The sequence below is a fragment of the Pteropus alecto genome, unplaced genomic scaffold, assembly GCF_000325575.1.
Source record: "Pteropus alecto unplaced genomic scaffold, ASM32557v1 scaffold155, whole genome shotgun sequence".
Taxonomy (NCBI): domain Eukaryota; kingdom Metazoa; phylum Chordata; class Mammalia; order Chiroptera; family Pteropodidae; genus Pteropus; species Pteropus alecto.
This window is the reverse complement of record NW_006438113.1, coordinates 22,731,149-22,741,803: the sequence shown is the minus strand read 5'-3', so window position 1 is coordinate 22,741,803 and position 10,655 is coordinate 22,731,149. Positions and strand designations below refer to the sequence as shown.

The window sequence follows — 10,655 nt, the reverse complement described above, 5'->3', positions numbered from 1 at the left end:
AAAACTACCATAGCCAATTGTGCTTCTCAAAGAGTGGCTATCATAATTCATCTCAGCAAAACCAAATCTCTGTTCTCTATTTACAGATACTGTTGGGAAAAAAGGGAAAAAAACAAAGTCTGAATGCCTTGGTTAGTGATGTTAAATTTATAATCTGAAGTAAGCAAATATCCTATTATTGTAAATAAAGATTTAGATATAACAACTATTAAAAATTCCAGGAGTTAGGGTGGAGAAACTAAAACACTAAAGTTTAAGACAAAGCTGTTTAACATTTTAATTTGTTTGTGTTATTGCAATGTAACCAAGTTTTTTATTCCCAAGATTTCCCTAAAGCCTGCTATACAAACAAAAGCCCCGGATCAGCAATTTTAGAGAAAATAAAGGCAAAGAAGCTGAGTCCTATCCCTGGCTTTTTATGGAGCAGAAAGAGCTGCTGCAGAGACAAACAAGATCAAAAGCTTAGGAGGAACCAAACTTGGGGCTAGCTCTTGTTCAGAATTCTTAGGAAGCACATTGAACTTCTTATAGGATGTGGGAAAGATAGCTTTCAGCAATTATGTTTAGACTCCTAACTAAAAGAATTGGGTTATAGATGGAATATGTAAATTATTAGTACAGTGCCTGATAATACACATACACACACACACACACACACACACACACACACACACGCACACAAAATATGTATATAGTTGAGCCAATTATTCATGAATTCACCTACTCACTAAAATTTATTTGTAGCCCCAAACAATACTCATTAGCATTTTTGCAGTCATTTGTAGAGCAGCAAAAAAATTTGAGTCACCCAATGCATACATTCCCAGCAGCGGCATGGTATAGCTATGTTCTGCCTTTTTGTTTTAGTTCTCATAATACAAATGTGTTCTCTGCAGTTTATTTAGTGCTGTTTTTCAAATTTTTGTGATTTTGGTGATGTTGTTTAAAATAGTCCCCCAAGCATAGTGCTGAACTGTTGTCTAGTGTACCTAAAAAGGCACAAGCCTGACACAGAAAATACAAGTCCTAGGGAAGCCTAACTAGAACGAGTCAATGGGAGAATTGGAGGTAAACTGAGGAATTTTGTTGAAACGGGGCAAAGGAAAGGGAGTGGTAGATGAAAGGGCAGGGAAGAAGCTAGTAAAAGATTTTTAAGTAGGGGTATTACATGTATGGAAGTATGTATTTTCTAGATGTATTTTCTCACATTTTAAGCCCATTTCTTTCTCAGCACCCTCACCTGGCTTTCAAACAGCTGATTGCTTAGATCAAAGTGACCCAAGATCTACTGTACACTCCACCCCCAAAGAGCTTTCTAAAAAAATCTTTCTACTCAAAGTGTGTTCTATGAACAAGGAGTATCACAGACCCCATCTATGCCTGCTGAATTACAATCTGCATTTCTAATGAAATCCCTAAGAGACTATTTTTACTTTTTTATTTTTTTTTTTAGTTCTTAACACTTAGCTGTAACTTGGGGACTATGGCAATGAGATTCCCCATTTTTTTCAGCAGTAAGGCAGCTAGTCTTAATAAGAAAAATAACTACTTCACATGGCATTGCTCAACCCCACAGTGCACAGCAACGGGCACGAGAGGAAAGCCATACAACCTTCTGGAGCCTTGACTCACAATTGTTATGAGGCTATGAATCACACATCCTCTTCTTCCTCTTGCATGCTATCAGACTGACTCCTCTCTTTCATGGCCCTGCTGTATATTGATAACTATCAATCACAGACCCAATAACATTTTATCCCACATTTACATGGTTTTTTTTTCTTTCTACCAGACAGTACATATTTCCAAGATAGGTACTGAATCTCTTATTCAACTTTTTAAATCTCCAAAGTCAAATACAGTGCCTGGTATAGGGTAGGATTTCAACAGTGCCCTCTTTTTAATTTAATGGATGAAAATACTAACTTGGTTACTGATTAAGTAACTAATTTGTGAAATTTCAAATACATGCAAAAACATCTTACCTACTCCTGAAGTTTTAAAATTGTAGTATATATTTTCACAGCCAAGTCAATTTATTCCTCCTATAGTCTACTTCTTTTAGGTTGGTTCCAAAGATTTCAGTCCACATGTTAAAAATTGTATATTCATACAAAAGTTTACATATTTTTTCATTTCAAATGTATATGCTTCCATTAACATCCTGTCTTTAATCATCTTTGAATCCCTAATGATTCTTATAGTTTTTGGTATATAATATGTACTCAAATAATTGTTGAATGAATAAATTATTTCTTAAACTACCATAAATTTGTTAGTACATTATAATTAATGAAAACAGCTCCAATGCAAAACATTTTAATAGGTTGTCAAATATACAGTTATTAGAATTATCTAAATATCACTTATAAAAATCAGTATATCACATTAGATGATTCTAAAAAATAAAATCACACATTGACAATAACCCCTGCAGTCCAAGAATACCCCCCATCAATAGTACAAATTACAAACACATTAAAAAAGACATTTAAACCAAAGTAACTTTGACTAGACTAAATACATTCATTCATCAAGTACAATAAATTTAGCATAGTCACTAATAACACAATTTTAGGTGCAATTTCACATGCTTTCATAAATCTTCCAGTACAGCTCCCATAGTAAAGTGTCTTTGTGCACGCCATTTTCACTTATATGCAGGTGCATCACACATCATACTTAAGACTATTCACTTCATAATTAAACTTGTTAATATATGTTGTAAGTGAACACTAGGACAAAATTTAACCCCAATGACAAAGTTTAACAATTAAGGAAAATTCTTGAAAGTATACTGTCATTTGTTTAATCGCATGAATAGTTTCCTCTTACTAGATGCTATCAAAGTAATAATTTAAATATTAACTCCCAGAAAACAGAAACTCCAACCTTCCTAAAATATTAACAAGCATTTTAAGTAACAATAAAATCACTCTGTAAGTCAGAAAGTAATTTCATATTCATTGCTAAATTTAAAATACCGGTGATTTGAGGACTGAGGCCTAAAACGTTTGTACTAAATTATAAAATACAATGTAAAAAATGTGCAGTAATTTGCTTGTGAATATATAATGGAATGTTTTTCACAGTAATGTTATGTTAAAACACTACTCTAAATGGACAGTCTAAGTAAACGTACCTTTACCAACAAGAAAACTGAAAAATTAAGCCCTTCTTATGCTGTCTATAATTACTACCTGAACTCAAAGTCATATAGAGGTTATCGTGCTGCAAAGTATTATTTAACCTCTCTAACATTGTTAGTTGCTTCACCTCATCTCAATAATTACTTTATCTTTACACAAACTCAAATGCTTTTTAACTTTATTATCTTTAAATGAATATTTTTCTGTATCTCTATTTTAATTCAGTCCCCAACCCTACCCCATCTCATCTAGACAGAATGCTGGAAATAGTTAGGGCTTTGTCTGATTGGTTCACAACTGTATATTCACAGGGGCTAAAAATGCTTGGTGCATGGTAAATAACCAGTAAATATTTTTGAATGAACTAAGCAGCCTAGTCTCTATAGGCAACTCTACTCATTTTCCCAAAACATTTACCTCCTCACACGATCAAATTGGCAATTTTTTAAAAGAAACTGATGTCTATGCTAACATTATAGGATGTAATGGAAGGATAACTGAGGCTACACATGTATCAAATCAAGGTTAAAGGCACTAGATAAGAAAGATTATTACAAAGCATTGTAAACAATTTTTAAAGCAAATCAAGCTTAAGTATAAAATGTCATACTGCTACGAGAAAGTAGTACTAAAACGATGACAATGTTTTTAACAGTGGACAAAATTTATGTAATTTCACAAAATTTTTTCATTGTTTTACCATTTTCTTTTATCTTACATCTTCCACAATATTCTAAATCCTAAAAACAAACGTTTTCAGATGTATGAAACAAGAAAATTGCAACTGAAATATCTCTGAAAATTAATTCCTTTTTCTTATGTTATAAATTTGATAGATGTTAGAGAAGATATGGACATCACCTTGAAAATCATAAAATAGTAACTTAAACTCAATCAAAATCAGAAAAAAAAGTTCTTATTCAGTTGAACACAATCTAAAGCCCCATAATAGCAAACTGTAGTGTAAGAGGTATAACTACAATCTGTCCAGAGACATGAAACAAAGAATAATGAATACTGAGTTGAAAATACCACAAGCTCCACGTTAGAGCCATTTAATATATACATTTTCACAACTGTTTCTTGAAAAACTATTTAGATAAAATATTTATCATCAATTTTTATTTATTTGAATCTATGCAACTTCCATCCATATTAAAATATCAATTAATGTAAATACTTTATTATAAAACTATTATACAATTTAAATTTTTATTAGAGAAATGTATTATTCACTCTCCATAATTTCTTAAAGTTCTTTTTATGAGTGCATTCCATAAGAAATACACTAAAACCATTATCTGTGTTTTCTAGTGGAATTTTGATAATCCTATTAACCCAAACTACATACTTATTATGCTTATTTCTTAAACATTTACATTTTTAAATATGCTTGGTGAATAGTGATCATTCATTTCCACAGTGCTAAATTTCAGCATAATGCTAAATGACTGGACTAGATAGTAAAATAGTCACATGTAGATTACATAAACAGACACTTATTCTGTTAGATGTAAGCTTACTTATAAAGTAACATAAAATGAGCATTGGATAACAGTGATAAAAAATGTAAACAGAATTAAATGTTAATCCCTTCCCTGAAAAACAAAAGATAAAAGCGCTTCTTGTTTTATTAAAATAAAACAAAACATGATCTATTTATTGTATCAAAAAGGTAAGACACTGATTTTACAAAACTATATTTCCAAATATGGATAAAGAAAATCTGGAACAGTTGATTCACACTTTATTGAGCTAAAATGTGCAAAAAAAATCTAATAATACTTAAATGTATTAATTCATTGTATATAGGCTGATACCATCCCATATAAAAAAAAGCCTCTTGTTTTGTTCAGATTCAAAATAGTGTCTAAATATCTGAACATAAGATTTATTGAACCACTATCCAAACAACAACAACAACAAAAGTCTATGTTGTAGGAGAAATAAAGTAAAACTAAAAAATTTGTGATTATGACTTAAAATTCATCCCTACAAAAAAAGCAAAAGCCAATACCCACTTAGGCAGTAGAGAAAAATAAGAAGTCCCTATGGAAAATACTTACAATGACTCTAAATAAAAAATTACAATAAATCAAATTTTCCTGTAACAAAATGCATATAAATTTTAAAGTTATTCAGGTTTAATATATTCACTAACCACAAAAATCACAGAGCATTGTGTACTTCTGTTTGGGCTCAGGGTTTGCAAAGTACCCTCGGAGAGAGTTAGGAAAGTGAGATAAACAGATAATTGTGATACTATCTTCCGCACACCAAAAGAAGGCGCTTGGACTTACAAGTTTAATTTGTAATTTTTTGGGAAAAGGGAGGGGACAATCAAACAATTCACAACTCCCAGGAATATGGCAAAACTGTTAACTACTTAGATGTGTTATTTGTGGATCAAATGCAAGTAATGAGAGCATAAACATCTAACATTTGCAAATTTAACCTCAAAGTTTTAAACGTTTTCAATAATAAGTAGTTATTTTTTTAAATGTAATGGATATGAAACACAGATAATACATAACTTAATTTATCCAGAAAAAATAACATTGCTCCCCTCCATGAAATTAAATAATTTCTCTCTTGAATATAATATGAAACTATTTTGAGTAAAAGTAAAATAGAAGCGTGGATTTAGATGTGCACCAAATTCTCTACAATGTACTAATTTACATAGTACTTTTGACAATACTCACAATATTGAATGTTTCCTTCACTGCTTATTAGAATTCTGAGAAACATCATTTTTAGCAATACATATATATACTACTGTTTAACTAAATGGAAACATATAATGAATTTTTCAAAATCTCAAATGTTATTTAAAGAAGAAATAAGACTGCTTCAATCATCTACCTTTTTGAAGGCGCAGTTAGAGGAAAAGTTATTAAATGGTTCATAACACTTTCATAATGTAGTAAATATATATTCCAATTTGCCCATAAATGAAAAATTTTTAAAGAAAAATATTTTGTTCCTTCCAAGTAACTGCTTTCTTCTTGTCCTAGCAAGAATTATTATTAGTGCCCTTAATTTCAAGATTTTTGTTGTTGTTGTTGTTGTCCATTTCAATTACCTTTTTTATAAAGTATAATATTTTGAAATATGGATATAAATGAAAATTAAAGGGGAAATCTGCTTTTGGAATGCAATAATTCTAAATCATTTCACTAAGAAGCACCTTGTGATATGCTGGTCGGAACTTTTAATATAAAACTAAACAGTATTTATTTCTGAAGTAGAATTTTCTCCAGTTTTAATAACTTCATATAGCAATACTAAGAACATCAACCTGTGCTTTCTAGATTTTTGAAAGTGTTCTCATAATGTAATGAGTTTAGATATGGCTCATTGTAAAGGTTACGGGTGGACAGAGATTTCATGATAAACTGGCTACAGAAAACTAAACTCTTAATGACTGAATGGTTTGCTTGAGCCAAATAGGTGTTTAAACCATGTACCACCATATTCCCTGCTTAACATTCCAAAGTTTCTTTATTCTTCATAGTTTTCAAATGAACAAATAATTAGTTTTTCCTGAGTAAGATTATAAAAAAGTTAACCCTTCTACCAAAAGTATAAAGACAAATAAAATGTAGACTCACAATACAAATTTTTTACATAGCATTAGAAATGCAGAGATATTGATTGCTGCTCTTCACTGATTGCCCCATCCCTTAAAAAGACTGCAGCAAAGGATTCAATTGTCTAAAATACTCTGAAGTACAGTAATCAAATGCTTCAGCCCATAAACATATCCCTCATCTATTGTGTTGCTAGGGAAAACATGAGCAAAATCTATCATTCGTACTTCTACTTCTGCAATCTCTTGGCAACCAGTGGGAAGATGGTAGAAAACTTTTTCCAGTTGGGAAAGTACATTTCCATTTAAATGTTCCTGTGACAAGCTTTTCCACCCATTGTCTTGCTCTATCTTTTCAACTTTCAATGAAGTCTGACTGTGATGCTTTTTTGAATACATTTTTCTGTGACGAGCATACATCTTGGACAAGCTTTTGCCTACTGAAGCTTCTATTTTTCCATTCACTGTGGAACTTAACACTCGAAAATTATTATTGTACTCCAGTACGTCTGTGTCTGAGAGTTGTCCTTTGGACAAAAATTTTTCTGCCAAAGTTCTGTCATTCGATTTTGTAGTAGTTGGCTGAGATGAACCTTCATAAACAAATAGTAATGAACTTGCATAAAAGTTAAGCTGCTTCTGAGTTTCAAACCACTGCAGAATACTCTCAATCTTCTGAATACTGGCGGCAACAGCATCTTTTCTTAAGCAGAATCCATTATGAAAAAACCTGGAAACTCCTATAAAAAAGAAAATATAGTATTATTATAATATATTATTAAGACTATAATAAAATTATGAAATAGTTATCATTTGGGAAGTAAACTCATCGTAGATACAATTCTCCAATTTTTTCCCATCATCCCTTGCAATTAACTGAACAGGCAAGAATTCTAGTCAGACACAGAAACTTGGACCTCAGTTTAATTTCTGTTAAAGATATTCTTATTAGGAAATATTTAAATGACACTTATGTCAAGTGAAAGTATCCAATTTAGATAAAACTGATAGACCAGTAGTTTAGTTCTCTCTCTCTATAACATTCTCAAGAAATGTGATTCCAAAATTTGCTTCATTCACTATTATAAGAGATTTTTAGCAAGATTACTTATAAAACCTAGAGTCAAATCATAACCATTTTTAATGGGGTCAGCAGCCCATTACCAAAATACCAAATCATAACTGTAGTAAATTTCTGTTCTCAATAATATTGATTAAATCAGTCTTTTCACAAGTTAGGCTCACTTTGGGGATTAGCACTACTCCAATTTGAGTGTTATCCAAAATGGAGACTTTTACATATTTTAACCTATCAGATAATTAGGCCTCTTAAAATTATTTATGCCTATTTTATCATATTTACAAATTTATGGGCATTTACAAATTAATTTCTACTTTTAAATAGCTTTGGGACAGAAACTACTAAATATATTCAGATTAGCTGGGGAAATATTTTAATAAAGAGCCAATCTCCATATTATCTTACTATTGGCCAATCTCCATATTATCTTACTATTGGCCAAGGCAAATATTAATTGTTAAAATCACACTATGGGATGCTTATTTTCTACACATAAAATAAAAATTCTTCAAACTCTTCACACTATACATAAGCTGCTCCCTATTTTAGGTAGAGCTAAGAATAAACTTCCAACAAAATATTATTTGCAGATATCTAGGATATCATTGCTTTTGTAATATCTTGCCCATAAATATTTTAGGAGCATATATGTTAACAGACTTTATTTGAACTACTTTTAATGCCACTTGTCTATTTATAATATAGTTCTAGAAGCTTATAATACACACCTCAACTAACTACACATGGGAAATTTTAATAAAGATAAATTACATGATACAACACACATTTTAAACTCTCTTATGTAACAAGCAGTTTTAATATACTATGATCAGTGTACTAAGATTTTAAAAACAACCTGGACTAGATGATTGGATCAAAGATGTTCATTTTTTAACCCATTTCCCATTTAGAAAAAAATAAGTGCAACTTGCTGCCAGCGTTAATTTTACATAAACACGCTCTTTAAGACTGAAGGAAATCTGACTGGTTTTCAATATGAAAATAAAATATAAAAACTTCATGGAGTTATTACTAAACAGAACTTGTCTCTAATCCTAATGTTACAGAAATGTATATGATGACCAATATTTAATAATTTTTTTTGTGTGGTAAATTTCAAAGCACTGAACAACACAAAGCGGAGAACATCTAGGATTTGACATTTTCAGCAATCGAGAATTACCATATTTTGTAAATTGAAATACCATGACTAAAAACAGAATGCTATAAGTAGAAGTACATCATTTGTTTCCAAAGACTATCAATACACTAGAGTGATATGAAAGTAATAATTAAAGCAAGCTATTTCATAGCAAACTTTGAGGGTAAGGTAAGGACTGTAATCTGCGAGTTATCTCATGGTAAACACTGCAGCCGCAAGCACCACCGGCGAGTATTCTCAGGGCAAATGGGAGATGGGTTAAAGAATATTAATAAATAATAAATGAATTAAAATGTAAGCGTTCACAGACCCTTGGTTTTGGTGTACCATGAACCAGGGATTATGACTAATTCTGTGCATCTAAGGTTCATTTTTTTTTTAAAGTTTGTTTATTGTGAATTGAATCATTATACTAAAAAAAAAAAGAGAGAACTGAAATCACTTTAGAATTGTTTTGATAACTGTGTAGTAAGAAAAACATTGAAATATGCCTTTTCAATCCTTACCATCCTTTAGAGTTTCTTTTGTTAGGCTTCTTCCATAGTGTTGATTTTGTGTCTCATAGCTATCAGAATGAACATGATAAACCTGTCAGAAAAAGCACTGAATATTAAAATCGAATAGAATACTCCTTGACCATATAGGACTTATCCCAGCAATGCAAAGATGGTTAAGATGGGAAGATCTATTCATATAATTCATTCTAATGGATTGAAGAAGAAAAAAAATCATACCACCTTTTCGATGGATGCTAAAAAGGTATTTAACAAATTTATATCCACTATTGATAAAAACTCTTTAAAATGATGAGTATTTTCAATATGAAAAATTATCTACCTCAATCCACCAAGTCAGTTCAAGTTTAAAGTGAAAATAAGGAAGCATCTGCCCTAAAATACAGGAAGCTTCCACAAAAAGTGTTCTACCAGAATGTCCTTTTATCATCATTACTATCTAATATTGTTCTGTAGTTTCTAGCAAATGCAAATAGATGAGAAAAAAATTAGAGGTATAATAATTTGGAAAGGAGGAGGTAAAAATATTACTCTTTGTAGATAATGGTTGTATACTGAAAATCAACTGAAAAACTAATACACAAAATAAAAACTTGAAATAACTGAATAAAATTAGTAAACACAAAATAAACTTTGATATATACAAATAACTGATTAGAAACATAATGGAAGACCCCATTTACAAATGCCACAAAAAGGAAATAAAACATAGAAATAAACTAAATAAAGGAAAGAGCTATATAAAGACATTTTTACACATTCCTGAGATATACACACACGCCCATGTTCTCAGAGACAAGACTAAACATCACAAAAGATACCAATTCTACTTAAATTAACCAGAACTAAAATGATATAATAAAACACCAACAATTTCTGTAACCATATGTTAATTCTAAAGTTTATATAGAAAAGTAAGAATAACCAGGATAATTGAAATAAGATTAATAAGGAGGGACTAACTTTGCCATCCTACCGTATAGTAAAACATACCTCATTTACAGTTTTTCCAACTAATTGAGGACTGAATGACAAATAAAATTGTATATATTGAAAGTATACCACATGATTATTTGATATATACGCTGTGGAAAGTTTACCAAGATCAAAATAATTAACATATCTATCACCTCACATAGTTAACTAGTTTTCTGTG

General features: G+C 30.7%; 1 protein-coding gene across 2 annotated transcripts in view; it reads right to left on the bottom strand.

Moving 5' to 3' along the window:
* Nucleotides 1-2,303: 2,303 nt before the first annotated feature.
* IPMK (inositol polyphosphate multikinase) overlaps nucleotides 2,304-10,655 on the bottom strand; it is a 48,200-nt gene continuing 39,848 nt past the window's right edge. For both annotated transcript variants that reach the window (XM_015592312.2, XM_006915616.3), the window contains exons 5-6: nucleotides 9,491-9,572; nucleotides 2,304-7,481 (exon numbers count right to left, since the gene is read on the bottom strand). In XM_015592312.2, the coding sequence (XP_015447798.1) occupies nucleotides 6,859-7,481; nucleotides 9,491-9,572 (705 nt within the window). In that variant the 3' untranslated portion in view covers nucleotides 2,304-6,858. The remainder of the gene's footprint in view (nucleotides 7,482-9,490; nucleotides 9,573-10,655) is intronic.